At 38.0% G+C, this 16,614-nt stretch overlaps 1 protein-coding gene across 1 annotated transcript; it reads right to left on the minus strand.

Annotated features, from left to right (window-relative positions):
- Positions 1-11,076: 11,076 nt before the first annotated feature.
- LOC148133608 (vomeronasal type-2 receptor 26-like) lies at positions 11,077-16,405 on the minus strand. Its single transcript, XM_087967052.1, has 5 exons — positions 16,370-16,405; positions 15,242-16,078; positions 13,360-13,578; positions 12,742-12,871; positions 11,077-11,981 (listed from the first exon to the last, which is right to left on the minus strand). The coding sequence occupies exons 1-5, from the start codon at positions 16,403-16,405 to the stop codon at positions 11,077-11,079; spliced, it is 2,127 nt and encodes a 708-aa protein (XP_087823178.1).
- Between the last annotated feature and the right edge of the window lie 209 nt (positions 16,406-16,614).

Raw genomic sequence — 16,614 nt, forward strand, 5'->3', positions numbered from 1 at the left:
GCTGAGGTCTGCCAGTTGTCTAACTCATGTTACTTTTATCAGCTTTCTAATTAGCCAGGATTGTTACAAGATTTACACATGCATATTTCCTGTGGATAAGAATTCTTTGTTCTTGCCAGACAGACTCCACAGTTACAGGGTTCTTCTTAAAGATGGCGACGCCCAACTAGGAAGGTGAAGACCTCGCTCCTGAAGCATTACCTCCCTATAAAGCCATCACCCGCACCAGAAACCACTTTTAAAGATGCTGTTACATCAGTAACCGTGAGTAAACCTGAGCCCAAAAAAGAAGCCCAAAAACGCTAGATTCTGAAGCCGGTGGAGCCCAAATATTCCTGCTAACAGATCCGGAGCCCTCCTCTCCTTCCCCAGAGAAACAAAGCCCTCTCCTTCACTCGGAGCCTGCCTACAGAGAGCAAATAACCTACCTTCATTTGAATCCCTCACACAGCTGATAGAAGTTGTCTTCCACGCCAGACAATGCATTTCTTTTAATATCCCCCACGCAGTTTTCACATCTGTTAGCTGGCAGAAAAAAGAAATAAACAAGGAGGGAGGAAAAAGCCCTGAGGCTCGTACCCGAAGAGGGCCCCTCCATCCGAACTAAGAAGAGACTTGGCGTGGCTAGATCAAAGCTGTGGCTGAAGTAAAAGGAAAGGAGCGATCTTGCAACAGCGTGCTTAATCCTGGTGGAAAATCACTCCAATTTCTGCAGTGGAATTTTCCTTGGAAAGTGGAACTCTAAGGAGGAAAATAGCTGCGATTAACGATCCGGAGTTACTACCAGATTTAGTTGGAAGTAAAGGACAGATTGGATAAGTTAACCCAAGCCACGTGACTGTATTTTTTTTTCTACTACTCAACTTGAAGAGCTTTAAGAAAGTTTTACACTATTTCAAAAACCATTTGAGCATCGTGTTACAACTACAGAGTAATAGCAATCTACTATTACAAAGAGCAACAAATTCCTCTCAGTCAACAACAGCATTAACCCTTTCCTTGCAGACTCTTAATACTACCTCATTACTTTAATCAAACACTGATTAACTCATTACCTCAAAACTTACAACTTTTCTACATCATCACCTATCTCAACGGTTAGATCAATTTCTATAAAATATTTTATTAATGGTTCAATTGATTTATTGTCCTAATTGATTAGTGTGACTAGAGTGTTTAGTGCAAATAGTGTGATTACTGACTAGTTGAAAAGATCAAGATTCATGTAATTTAATTGAATAGTAAAATCAATGATTTAGTGAATTTAAATGAACAGTGTGATTAATGATTAGTGTAATTAATTGTTTAGTGTTTAGAGTAATTAATTGATTAGGCTGATTGATTGATTAATTGATTAATTAATTGAAAATAAATTAATTGATTAGTGATTAGAGTAATTAATTGATTAGGCTGATTGTTGCTCAGGAATATTATCTGACTAGAGAGATTACTGCAATTGATTGTTTGATGTGATATTGGCTATATAGATTACCCAAAATTGTTCCTTTAATTAATTCAATCAACGTACTATCTTAACAAACCTACCATGCCAAAAAGAAAATCCAATGTCAAACCACAACCTAAAGAGAAGATAATCCCCACCAATGAACCACAAGACTCCTGCACATGCCTTAAATGCTACAAAAATCTAAAGGATAATGAAAACTCCATCAAATGTTCTCTGTGTAAAAAATATGCTCATCATGACTGCTTGGGATTACCCGAGCAAATGATTCAATACCTAGAATCATCCAATGAGTTTCCATATCTCTGCAAATCATGCAGACCCAAACTGGATCTGTCTGAAAGAGTTGATACCATCGAAACCATTGAAACATCCCTTAACACCATAGTAGCATCCCTGGATGCCGTAAAAGAAAGAATATCCAACCTTGAAAAAAAAGACACAACGCAAAAACCTGAACATCCAATAGCTACAAACCACATCTCTACCCAACAACCACAACCCAATCCAAAACCCAATCCACAAATAAACACAACCCAGACAAATATTGATATCCCAATCCTCATCAGAGAAGCCGTTGAGCATGAACGGAAACGTCCAAACGCCATCTTATTTGGTCTAGAGGACATCAATGACAATGATGACATCACAACTGTCCGAAACATCATCAGTGATTATCAAGCATCAACCATCTCCGCTGATGAAAAACTTGACATTTCCCGCATTGGCCGAGAGCTCAAAAACAGAGACGGCTCTGTGGTCCCACGCTTGTGCAGGGTCATCTGCAAAAATGAATCAAGCAAACGTGAATTCATTTACACTATAAATTCACTCGCCAAAACCAACACCAACCATAAGAACCTCCGTTGTCGCCCTGACCTAACCATACAGCAACGTGCCCGCTCCCGTGTACTCCGCACTGAACTCAAAAAACGTCTAGACAATGGAGAGAAGGACCTGTACATTGACTACCATGCTGACTGTTAGTGTTTGGGGATTAACCCCTAGCAGAGTATTGCAGCAGTAGTCAAGCCAGGCAGCCAAACGAGAGTGGAAGGGCCCCAGAGTATACACACACTGAACACAAACACTGTTTGTAGTTTAAATAGTTTTTAATCCATTTAGAGTTTAAAGCATTGTCATTCAGTCCATTTGTCATTCACTATATTTCCATCCAGTAAGACTTACTATTACAGTCCAAGTTAAGAGTCCTTACAATATCTTTATCAGCCGATAAAGATATCTTCTCCTCCTCCGGTACCTCTCTCCAGAGAAACAAACGCTGGATATTCAGCAAGACGCTCAAACAGTAGAACAGTTGAATTCCGCAGTAAATCAGCAAACAGTAGCAGACAGGATCATCTCGGTCACAGGCACAGTACAAACAGTATTCACAGTTAGTCACAGTAAGCTTTCCAGCTTCTAATGCTTCCTTATATTGTAACTTCTAACCGCACCCTTAATCGGCTAATTGCCTGCAACATTGTGCTTAAAGTGATAAGCACTTAAACCATGATATCTAAGTTTTATATATTTATTCACCCAAACCATATTTGGTATCAATGTTATACCTAACATACTCCCCTTTTGGGTGAAATAAATATATAATACCTTTACAATCTAATCCCATATTTTTCACAACTCTCCTGGTGCTTACTGGCACCTTGGGCTTTAGTAAAATTATCAGCTAAATTGTCCTCCGACATACAGTACTCTAGCTGAATCATCTTACTTCTTACAGATTGTCTCACGTTTAGGTATCTTAGATCTGTATGTTTGCTCCTTGTTTTAATGCAATATTTGTGGCCATTTGAATTGCTGCCTGATTATCTTCATGTATAATTATAGGATAATCCACAGTTATACCTATATCAATTAACATTTGTTTATACATTATTAATTCTGTACATAACAGAGATAAACAGGAGAATTCTGCCTCCATAGTAGACAAGCTTATATGCTGTTGTCTTATTGACTTCCAGCCTATTAATGTCTTACCCAGCATTATGGCTGTTCCTGAAGTCGACTTTCTAGTGTCTCTTTCTGATGCAAAACTAGCATCTGCATAAGCACTCAGAATTAAATCACCTTTTGGCTCTAAATACAATGAATAATTCATTGTCTTTTTAAGATATCTTAATATCCTCTTAGCTGCAATCCAGTGTCTTTCACACGGTGCAGAATTGAATCTAGCCAACTGATTCACACAGTACGAAATATCTGGTCTAGACCAATTACTTATATAAGTCAAACTACCAATTAAAGATTGATAAATCACCTTATCAAACTCTGGGCTTTGTTCATCAGTGTTGCTAAACTCCTGAGTCATTGGAGTCTTAGCCGGCTTACAAAGCTCCATCTTATAATCTTTTAGCAATTTGCTTATCTTATCTTCCTGAGATATCTTAAAACCTTTCCGTGTTTTCTTTATATTTAATCCGAGATATTTCTTTATCTCCCCTAATTGCTTGATCTTTATTCTCTTTCCTAATGATGCTATTATTTTATTTGCTTCATCATTAGTTTCAGTTATCAATGCAATATCATCAGTGAACAACAATAATAATGATACTTTCCCATTTGTCTCCCTCTTAAACAGACATGGATCGGCTAAACCAGCTTTAAATCCTATATTGTTTAGTTCCTTTACAATATACTGGTTCCATTCATAGCCTGATTGTTTAAGACCGTAGAGGCTTTTCTTTAACAACCAACAATCATTATTATTCTTATTTTCACTTTTAATACCAACAGGTTTTTTCATATAAATAGTATGTTTTAATGGGGCGTGCAAGTAAGCAGTTTCCACATCTAGATGGTTAACTATATAGTTTTTACTAGCTGCCCACACTAAAGCTGCCCTCAAGGTTGCTGCCTTAAGACTAGGTGCAAACACCTCATCGTAGTCATTGGCATTCTGCCTAAAACCTTGGGCTACTAACCTTGCCTTATGGATTAAATTACCATCTTTATCTGTTTTTACCTTAAATATCCATTTGCAGCCAATGGACTTCTTACCTACAGGTAATTTGGCATTCTCATACACTTTCATATCTCTTAATGAATTCAGTTCCTTATTCATTGCTGCATACCAACTTTCTTTTTCCTTAGTAGGATACTTTTTTTTTCTTCTACAGAATTAGGAACTTGATTAATCTGGCACACTGTGTTAGCCTGGTACCTATCAGGCGGTCTAGATACACGTGTAGTTCTTCTGGGAATTACAGGGCTTACAGGAGGACTTTGTTGAACTACTACCTGTTCATCTTCCTCATCCTGTTCAGCTATTGAATCTGTTTCTTCCTTTATGGGCACTATTTCATCCTGTATTTGTCTCTTTACTTTATCTTTAAAGTTACAGGGATAACTAATGGGATTTCTATAGGATTCAATAATTACATCTTTATTGGCATCCTGTTCTAATTTCTCCCATCCTTCATGTTCTAGAAATTGGGCACTAGCACTACATAACACTTTAGATGTGCCTTTCTCCCAAAATCTATATGCCCTATGGTTTGCCTGATAACCAACGAAGAAAAATCGTTTAGCTCTATGTTGCCCTTTTTTTCTGAGTTGTGCAGGAATATGCACCCATGCTGGTGCACCAAATGTGTGCAGGTAACTTAGGTCAGGTTTCCTGCCATGCCACCTGGTGAATGGTATTTCACCTGTTGTTGTGTTAACAACGTTGTTCAATATGTTATTAACACACATTGTAGCCTCCCCCCACAAATAATCAGGTAACCCAGAATCATTTAACATTGTTCTAACCATTGCCTGTAGTGTTTGGCCTCTTCTTTCAATAAAAGCGTTATGTTCTGGCCTGTATGGAGCAGACTTCTTATGCTCTATTCCAGCTACCTTAAGTCTGTTCTGGAATTTGTTATTAATAAATTCCGTACCATTATCTGTCACCAGGGTTATCAGTTGCCGTTTAGACTTTCTTTCAGCAAACTTAAGCCAATTGAAAAAATGTTGATATGTTTCAGTTTTGCTTTTCATTAAATAGCAAAACCCATATCTAGAATAATGGTCCATAATGCTCAGTATATATCTAGCACCCCCCATACTGGGTTTCTTTGGACCTATTATGTCTGCAAATACTACTTCTAAAGGTTCTTTTGTTTTGAAACCATTTAGCCTATTTGCAGGCAATACTTTGCTCTTATCTTCACAGCAAACATTACAACGCAAATATTTATCACAAGGTTTTAACCTTATTCCTTCAGATAACTCAACTGTACGTTTTAGCATTTTAAAATTTACATGCCCCAAACGCCTATGCAATAAATGGATACATTCATTATGAGGCTTTATATTATTAAATACAGTCTGTGCCTCCCCTTTCTTACTATTATCTAATAAATATAATGTTCCATTTAAAGCTGCAGTTACCCTTTTGTTATCTTTTTCAATTATGCAATTATTATCCTTAAAAGTAATTACATAACCTAATTTATCTAATACCCTTACTGAAAGCAAATTAAACTTTAGTTGCGGTACATACAACATTTTTATATCCTGGTTTATGCACGGACAATGTGCAAGACCTTCACCTTTCGCTTTCAGATTCCAGCCGTTAGCAAGAGATATATGTTGAGAGCTTGTAGACATTTTTATAAATTTTGTCTTATCTCTTGTGATGCAGTGGGATGCGCCACTGTCAACCACCCATAGATCATTCTTCACATCAGAGTTGCTAAACATGGCTAGTTCAAATGCTTTCTTTGGCTTTTTTACATTCTGGCTTTTTCCCTTTTTGCAGAAACTTGCCAAATGTCCTCTTCCTCCACAATTAAAACATTTTTTAATTGTGTATGCTGTTGAAGATAAATTCTTTTCTTCCATGTGCTGTATTTTGCTAAGCTGGTTTCTTTCAAGCTTTGAAGATAATTTCTCTTCTTTCTTATCTTCTCTCAGCTCGTCACGCTCACGCCTTCTTCTGGCTTCTTCTAATAGCCTGCCTGTTATGTTGGTTAATGAGAGGCTTTCTTTTGGCAATACCTCTAACGAAGTCACATAGTCATCATAGCTTTGATCTAATGAAGATAATATGATGTAGACTTGTTGCAGTTCATTAAATATAAGCTCTTTTTCTTGCAATTCTTGAAAAATGCTCTTCATACAGTTTAAATGAACTAACATATCTCCATTCCTCTGAAGATGCGTTCGAAAAAGTTTCCGTGTAAGATTTATATGTGCTCCTACACTGTCCCGAACATAAATCTTCCTGAGGTTCTCCCAGCAGTTTGCAGCATTTTCTTCTCCACGAATATGGACAAGCTGCTGATCACAGAGAGTCAGTCCTATGATGCATAAAGCCTGCTCATTTTTCAGTTTAAAGTCTTGTAACTTTTCGTTATCATCATCATCAGCAGGATCCCAGCTACTCACATCTGGTGGGTTTGCTATAATGTCCCACAAACCTTCTCTGCGTAGAAGTAAACTACATTTCATTGACCATGAAACATAGTTTGTTCCATCCAGCCTGGATATCATGGACAGTTGTGACAAATTTACTTGTGCCATTACTCTTCAGATATTTTGACTATTTTAAATTAATTAAAACAGTTTGTTTTTACAGTAATGTGCAACTCACACCAACTCTCTCTGCTATATCCTGGTTAGTTAGACTATGCTGCTGGGCCCATAACCAATGTTAGTGTTTGGGGATTAACCCCTAGCAGAGTATTGCAGCAGTAGTCAAGCCAGGCAGCCAAACGAGAGTGGAAGGGCCCCAGAGTATACACACACTGAACACAAACACTGTTTGTAGTTTAAATAGTTTTTAATCCATTTAGAGTTTAAAGCATTGTCATTCAGTCCATTTGTCATTCACTATATTTCCATCCAGTAAGACTTACTATTACAGTCCAAGTTAAGAGTCCTTACAATATCTTTATCAGCCGATAAAGATATCTTCTCCTCCTCCGGTACCTCTCTCCAGAGAAACAAACGCTGGATATTCAGCAAGACGCTCAAACAGTAGAACAGTTGAATTCCGCAGTAAATCAGCACACAGTAGCAGACAGGATCATCTCGGTCACAGGCACAGTACAAACAGTATTCACAGTTAGTCACAGTAAGCTTTCCAGCTTCTAATGCTTCCTTATATTGTAACTTCTAACCGCACCCTTAATCGGCTAATTGCCTGCAACATTGTGCTTAAAGTGATAAGCACTTAAACCATGATATCTAAGTTTTATATATTTATTCACCCAAACCATATTTGGTATCAATGTTATACCTAACACTGACTGTATCAAAAGTAAGCCACACAACCCGCAACTCAGCTTTAACCCTCAACCACAACCCTACCTCAACCGATCCACCATCACCCAAGACTAGGCATGCACGCCCCTAACTACCTCAATTCCAACTACTACACAATATGATTGACTTTTGTCTCAACATACGTCCACACAAAAATCACCACAATGATGTAATCCCCAATTGTAACTTCAAAAAAGGCAACTATGATCTTATAGACAACGATCTCTCATCCCTGGATTGGCAATCTCTATTCACTGGATGCAATACTGTTGAAGACCATTACAACATATTTTTACTTGAAGTCAAAAGAGTCATCAAACTATATGTACCAACAACAACTCCCCCCCAAAAAAAAAAAAAAGCAGATTACCCATAACAATAAGGAAACTTCAATCCAAAAAGAGATCACTCTGGCGGAAAAACAAATCTGGTCACGTTGCCAATTTCAAAAGCCGATACAAAAATTTATGCCACCAGATAAAGACCGAATGAACCAATTATCACATTAAACAAGAGGAAAACCTTCTAAGCACCAATTCCACCCGTGCTTTTTACAATTTTGTAAACAACAAACTAAAAGACTCAAGGTCCATCCCACCCTTGATAGGACCTGATGGTAAAGACTGCAATGACGACACCATTAAAGCCAACCTCTTTAACACATTCTTCGGCTCAGTATTTGTAAAGAGCAACGGATCATGCCCAGTATTTCCTAGCCGTACCACAGATAACAACAATGATCTAATACATATCGATTTTACAGAAGACAATGTTGAAAAAGCACTACGCAATCTAAAACCATCTCTATCTATTGGACCAGATGGAATATGTGCCTACTTCTTAAAAAAGCTATCCACTGCCATAGCCAAACCTCTAAGCATAATCTTTGAAAAATCTTTCAGGACCAGCTCCTTGCCTAACCTATGGTCACAAGCCACAGTCATCCCCATCTTCAAAAAGGGAGACCCAAGCCTAGTTGAAAATTACAGACCAATCTCCTTATGCTGCATCACCTGTAAAGTCATGGAATCAATTATTAACCAATCCATCATCCTCCACTTAGAGACAAATAACCTACTCTCCAATAAACAATTTGGTTTCAGAAAAAAACTATCCTGTAATCTGCAACTCTTACACTGCAAAAACATATGGACGACACAACTCGACCAGGGCAAAGCAATAGACGCAATCTACATAGACTTCTGTAAAGCCTTTGATTCAGTGGTACACGACAAACTACTCCTAAAAATAAAATCCTATGGTATCTCTGGACAACTGAATAACTGGATAGAAGCATTCCTGGCAAACAGACAACAAATGGTCAAAATTGGGAGCGTCCTATCAAATTCTGTACCTGTCAATAGTGGTGTCCCCGAAGGCAGTGTTCTAGGACCAACTCTCTTCATACTCTACATAAATGACCTCTGTGATCATATTAAGAGCAATTGCGTTCTTTTCGCTGATGATGTAAAGCTGTTCAATACCACAGACAATACTGCTACCCTACAAAAAGATCTTGACTATGTATCAGAATGGTCAAACAAATGGCAACTTCAAATCTCAACAAATAAATGCTCTGTCTTACATATTGGCAAAAAAAATCAGAAAATAAAATACAAGCTGAATAGTCAAGATCTTGTTGATGACCCAAGCTCTGTAAAGGACCTTGGAATACTCACCTCTAATGATCTAAGTGCTAGAGCCCACTGCAACTACATAGCCAAAAAGGCATTAAGAGTTGTTAACCTAATCCTACGTAGCTTTTTCTCTGGTAATATCACACTACTAACCAGAGCATACAAAACATTTGACCAATACTCGAATACAGTTCATCAGTCTGGAACCCACATTACATATCTGATATTAGCACAATTGAGAAAGTCCAGAAATATTTCACAAGAAGAGTTATCCACTCCTCTACTCGTTGTAGAATACCTTATGCCACCAGACTTGAAATTCTAGAACTAGAAAACCTTGAATTACGCCGTCTTCGGTCTGATTTAAGCATGGTATATAAAATCATACATTGCAATGTCCTACCTGTCAATGAATACTTCAGCTTCAACCATAACAACACAAGAGCACACAATAGATACAAACTCAAAGTTAACCGCACCAAACTTGATTGCAGGAAATACGACTTCAGCAATAGAGTGGTCAATGTCTGGAATACTCTACCCGACTCTGTAGTGTCTTCCCCAAACCCCAAAAACTTTAACCTTAGACTGTCTACTATTGACCTCACCCCTTTCCTAAGAGGTCTGTAGGGGGCGTGCATAAGCGCACCAACGTGCCTACCGTCCCTGTCCTATTGTTTCTCTTATTCTTCTTTTATTTTTCTTATATGTACCCATTTCATGTATTCACAACTATGTATACACTTATACTTATTATCTTGTAAACAATTGGCAAATCAAATAAATAAAATAAATAAATAAATAATAAATAGGGTTCCTGATTTACTTTCACATGTGTGTATGATCTTGCTTTATTTTAGCAGAAAACCCATCATCACTACCATGCAGTAAGATTTCCAATTCATTTTTAGCAAAATCAAACCCACAACTCTTTTTCATCCAATTTAAATCATTCTTTCAGTTGTTGATCTGTAAAGCAATGCCAAGGATAACTGCCTAATTCAAATTCTTCCCTCAACTTTATCAACTTCACCAGAGTTGAAAGATAATATGTTACCGTGCGTCCATCTGTCTGGCTTCACTACCAATTCTTTTTTTTTTTTAAAGCTTCTTGAGTGGGTGGGGACATCCAAAGAGACAACTTTGTATAAAACCATATTTTATATTTATTCCAAACTCTTAGTATTGCACGTCTAGCAAAGTGATTATTAAAATCAACCTTAACTATATACATACCATAAATCTGTGCCATCCAAACCTTAATTCGTGGCCCTCTAATTCAGGTAGTCTCTTATTCTGGAGGTTCACCCACTCTTTTAACCAGGCCAGACAATATGGCTCAAAATACAATTTCAGGTCTGGTAAACCAAACCCATCCCCATTTTCCTTAGCATCTTGTCCTAGTTTGTATGTAATTCTTGGTTTTTTCCTTTGCCATATAAACTTAGAAATATCTAAAATAAGAAACACTTCTTTAATAACAAGTTTTCCATACATACAGGGCATTGGACCTCGTTAAGGACCCTTTGAAAACATGAAAAACAAAAGACTGATCACAGGAATATTGTAAGCAGTTGCAGAACTTGATAAGGAATTCTTTTATGGACAAATTCCTCCTTCACGACATCATTTATTAGAAATATTATCACATTTTAAATATGCCACAAAGATAAATATAAATGAGGCTAATCCTAGCATTAATTAGAAATTCTTGTTTCTTACTATATTTTCTTTACAATTAAGATGGGGCCTCAGTATTATAACATAGCATTTGGGAAGAAAGATACAAACCAAGAGACCAGACCCAGAGGCCAAGATGGAGAAGATCTCCACTATCACCATGGACTTCCCTTTGGTGCTCAGGTAGGTAGGGAGGAAGGTGATCCAAACACTGCAAAAGACCAGCATGCTAAAAGTAATGAACTTGGCCTCATTAAAACTATCAGGCAATTTCCTAGCTAGAAATGCCACTGTGAAACTGACAAGAGCCAAAAGTCCTAGGTAAGAGAGGACACCATAAAACATGACAGTTGAGCCTTGCTTACATTCCAAGATGATCTCTCCAAACAAGGAGTGGAAGTCCAAGTTAAGAAATGGGGGAGAGGTTCCCAGCCAAGTGGCACAAAGAAGGGCTTGGACCAGGGGACAGGCTATGATAATGGAGTTGGACAGTGGTTTTCCTAAGAGTTTCCTTGTCTTGTTCCCTGGCTTGGTGGCCATGAAGGCCAGAACCACCATGACAGTCTTTGCCAACACAGAGGAAACTGCAAGAGAAAAGAGAATGGCAAAAGCAGATTGTTGGAAGAGACAGGTGACCTTCCCTGGTTGACCAATGAAGAGGAAGGAGCAGAGGAAGCAGAGCAGAAGGGAGACTAGGAGGATGTAGCTGAGACCTCGGTTGTTGGCTTTGACAATCGGTGTGTCATGATGTTTATAGAAAATCAGCAGGACTGCAGAAGTGATCCCAGATAGAAAAAGAGCAAGAAAAACTAATGTGTATCCCAGGGTGTCTTGGTAAGCAAGGAAGTGGATCTTCTTGGCAATGCATTGGTCCTTGTCCTTGTTGGGAAATTGGTCTTCTGGGCAGGATTCACAATGAACTGCATCTGAAATCAAAAGTCTTTGTCTTTTGATATGCATATTTCCTTTCTGCTATTGACTTACCTACAAAGGGATTAAATAAAGAACCCACTGTGTAATTTATGGGGCATCTTAAAGAGCATATCCTTCATTTATGATGATACTGATTAACCAGTGATGAGGATTTGTTCAATTCCAGCTATCCATTCAATGTGCACTTCCATGGGTAATGAGGCTTTCAGGTTGAAATTACTACCTCTTTTATCTCTCACATTATATTGGAACCAACAGAAGAATCTGTTATCTGTTATCCAGGAATGCTGCTATTTTAATTCTGTGTATAATATCTTAACCTCTCTGCTTTGTACGTCAAATTTGTTCATTCAGACTTTTTTGATCCTCCTCTATCAAAATGGTATAGATAGATGGATCTCCTTTTTGTCTGGCAGGTCTATTTCCTCAGAGGTTGATAGAGCTGATGGAAGAAGCATGCACTAAATGATAAAAATTAAACCTTTGGATCACACACCACACTACCTCAGGAAAACATTGGAAGTTGGTTTTCCCAATTGGATGTTAGAGTGGAAATGCATGTTGGGGATTCACAAATTCTGCCCTCAATCTATCCTAATAGCAATTGCTGAGGATTAGGAAAAGTGTCCTCTGTGGTAGGGCACTATGAATGGACATCAATCTCATCCCAAATGACAATAAAAACAAAAATAGATTGATTTAATGAATGTCTTCCTTTGATTCTGAAGGATTAAGGTTTAAAGTCTGGTCTACCTGTCTGATTAGAAAAGGTCCCTTCTGGACAAGCGTCACACTGGTAGCAGCAAACTTGCTTGCCCTCAGGAACTCTTCTCCTTTCTCCTGCCTGGCACCTCTTCCTGCCACACCTGGCAAAGGGGATGGTCTGAAAGAGAAATACCAATGAATTATTTAATTGGTTCCCACATTCCTATTTCTATGCTCAGAATCTCTTCAAAATAAATTGTTCACCATTGTCTATCAAAAACCAGGAACAGCTGCTAGGGGATGCAGGCCAATAAAACACCCAATCAACCAACAGATGCTGGAGATTGGAACTGGGGTTTCATCCTGCAAAGGAAGGCTTGTGACTGAATCACAGCGTTTCTAAAAGAAAGAACTATATGGATGCAACTGAGCAGAAATGGTCCATGGAAATCACTGTTTTTTGCTGTAATTGCATTCTGTGTTTCAAACAGAAATTGTTCCCTTTGTGGAATGACACAAATCAGACCTCAAATGTGTTACATGAAAAGCAGATTTGTCACGAAATGACTGCCATGATTTCTGACTCAATTGAGTTAGAAGGATGTTCTGCATTTCAGGAAGAGAATGAATCTTTCCCAGAATTTACAACATTTCCTTGCAGCTCACCTTTGTGGCCCAGACAATTCCATCAGACTTAATGGTGAAATCCTGGCCTGGGGGAGCCTCAGGATTCACTTGCCCAACTTTCATGGGGACGAAAGATTGATTGGGGAGGAAAAGCCAATTGAGAAGGTCATAACGAGCAGATCTCAGTCCATCTTCTGAGAAGAAGACTTCATCTCCAGCACTGTTGTTGAACTGCACATTGCCCAAATAGGGAAGAATCTGAAATAAACGTGATCTTTAGAAATAGGAGTATTTGGTTAGAGCTACGGTTATGGCTTCTATCAGAACATGGTGACAATTATGAGAAGATGAATTTATGTCTGAAAAGCTAGAGGATTCTCTTGGTGGAGAATTGAGGAATCTGGAGTAACACCAAGTATTTACTCTGAAACTACAAAAAAAAAAAATCTTTATCATTGGTCCTTTGTATCATGGTTTCTTTAAATAAAGCTTTATCAGAATAAGCACATATGAAAAATTTCAGTGCCACATTACAAAATTAATCATGTGCTTTTCCTCCTGAGATATTTGATTACATGTAGTTTTAAATATTTACTTTATCCCAAGGTCTTGTAACTGATCAATTCACTGTAGCAACGATTAAATGATTTGTATGGCAACAGAGTACAATTCCTTTGATTTTTTTCTATCTGAGAATCGAACAGAGCACAATGCAGGAACCATGTTTGATGAAATGGAGTCAAGGAAAAGGAAGTGCTTGCCCTGATTTGTCTCTTCACTATTCACAGAAGTTCAATGTTTATCCAGTAATGCAGAAAAGTCTGATGGGTTTGAGACAAACAACCCATTAAGACTATTTTGAGTCCTTCTTTATGTGCTCACGTGGCTGCATTAATACAAGCTGAGCAGTACAATAAGCATAAAGCTGAACAAATGGGGGGAAGGGTCAAGTAGGATGTTAAACTATAGAAACATAAACCAGGATTAAAATGAATTGAGTGTCTTTCTACAAGTTGGATTCAGGTTACATGCTGAGGCAAACGGAGGTTTTTCTCCAAATATGCCAACTAGGATTTCTTCTGACTTCTTGAAGCTTCTTTCTCAAACATAGACAGATTTGTTGTTGTGGTCTCAGTTGACTTCTACTTCCTGTCATGGTTACCTCCTGAAACCCAGGTAAACATTGAAGCCTTTCAGGACTTTATGAAGGTCTTTCTTCTTTTTTCTTATCTTTGTAATAACTTTTATTAATTTTCTATTAATTATATTTCATATTGCTTAATAAATGTGTCTTCTGGGTATTTAATTTGCTTAACAATACAGATTCCATTCTTACTCTCCAACCACTGGTAAAATAAGTTCCATGTCTGATCATATTCTGTGTCTTCTTTCTGTTTAATTTTAAATGTAAGTCTCCATTCCTGCAGAGTCTAGTATCTTCTTAACTATCTCTTCCTATTGCGGTCTTTCTTCATCTTTCCAATGTTGTACAAAAATAATCCTCACTGCTGTTAAGACATGTGATACTAAATACATACTTTTCTGATCATATTTTTCTGGTATCATCCCTAATAAAAATAGTTCAGCTATAAAATCTACATGTTTCCCTATTATCTTTTCTAGCCATCTGTGTATTTTTGGCCAGAATTTTTTTTTTTCACAAGGCCACCACACATGATAAAATAAGCCCATCTTTTGACTACATTTCAAACATTAGCTAGACATACTTTTAGATATTTTAATGAACCTTCACTTCTCTTTTCCCCTCTCTCTAACCTCTTCCAAAAAAACATTATTCTTAACTCATATTTTTCTAATAATTGCTTTTAATATGCATTGATATGATAACATGTGGATATTGAATCAGTAACTGAGGAAATGCATATGGGAATCTTCCTCTCTGAGAAACCACAGAAATTACCTGCCATGATTGGATATTTGGGGTCCTCTTTCCAAACCTCATCACATTTTTTCGGGCTCTGGATCCAAACATTGCATGTAATGCATGTGCCACAGCATAAATGGCATTGTAGATATTGTAACTTTCACCTGTCATTCTTGTTTCAAAAATGTAATTGGGCAGATTCTGCACATTCTCCTTTCCTGTACATTGTTTTTCCCCCTTTGGAGGGATCTCTCCTGATTTATGGATCTTGCAGCCAAAAACCAATCCCCACCATAGAGGGAGAAAGACATCTCCTTGGGGGTTCAAAGGGTCTAAAGACAGAACAAAATGATTGAATTCTGAGACATCCCCGGTGTGGTCTCTGAAATGCAAGACTCCATGGAAAGACTTTACAAATAACAATGAGTATTCAGATTCCGCCACACTAAGTTTCCAATGGGAGGTTAAGATCCAAACATTCTGAAATGTTGTCTTGCTTGATTTTAAATGGAGAAACAAAATTGTCTGTACACTTAAACTACAATCATAGTCTCCAAAAAGAAGAATCACTTCAGTTTTTGACCAAGTCTTGAAAATGAGAACTATTTTTTTCATTATAATCTCAAAATCATGTGATTTCAACCTGTCAGAGAAAGCCAGGCAGATCTCCTTCTCCTGGAGCATTGGGGTCAGAGTTGAGATGAAACGTTCTCCCCTCTCATCTTCAGGGGCAATAAGTCCAACCCAGTTCCACCGGAAATGCAGGAGCAGCTGGACTAAACCCACATATTGAGAAGATTCTTTAGGATTAATCCGGAAGAAGGAAGGATAAACTCTTCTCTCTCCCTGAGAGAACTCAAAGCCAACACCAAGCTGGAGAAAATGAAATTATTTTTTCAAAAACAAAGTAAAAGTTGACGTTCACTTTCGGGATCAACAGTTACACATTTTTATTGGTTGAGGTATGTTGGAAGACAAGAGAAACAAACTAACAATCGGATTCAGAGAATAAATGGCACTAAAATGATGGCCACTTTTTAATAAAGAATTAACTAAGAGTCACATGCTCTTGATATGCCTCCCCCCAAAAACCCTTCCTCTCTGCTTTTGAGTAACCTTCTGATCTCTGTCTACTCCATACTGTATCCAAGAGAGCTCTCTTACCTGTGAGACCTTAAAGATGCTGAAGATGGAATCCATCTGCCTTGAAGATTTGGGATTGAGGCCACCAATGATGGAGAACAGAGTGCCCTTCCAGCCACATTTGTAACCTGGAACCACTTGGCCTTGTGAGGAGAGCATGGAGAGGCTGTTTAAGGAAATAACTATCTCCCTCTGGAAATGGCCATAGATGTGGAAGCCAAGGGTGATGTTGGGGAGTAGAAGAAAATCCTTATTGACCTGGGAGA

This window comes from Notechis scutatus, chromosome 1, assembly GCF_049901735.1.
Source record: "Notechis scutatus isolate UNSWTSFEM ecotype Mainland chromosome 1, rNotScu1.2, whole genome shotgun sequence".
Lineage (NCBI taxonomy): Eukaryota > Metazoa > Chordata > Lepidosauria > Squamata > Elapidae > Notechis > Notechis scutatus.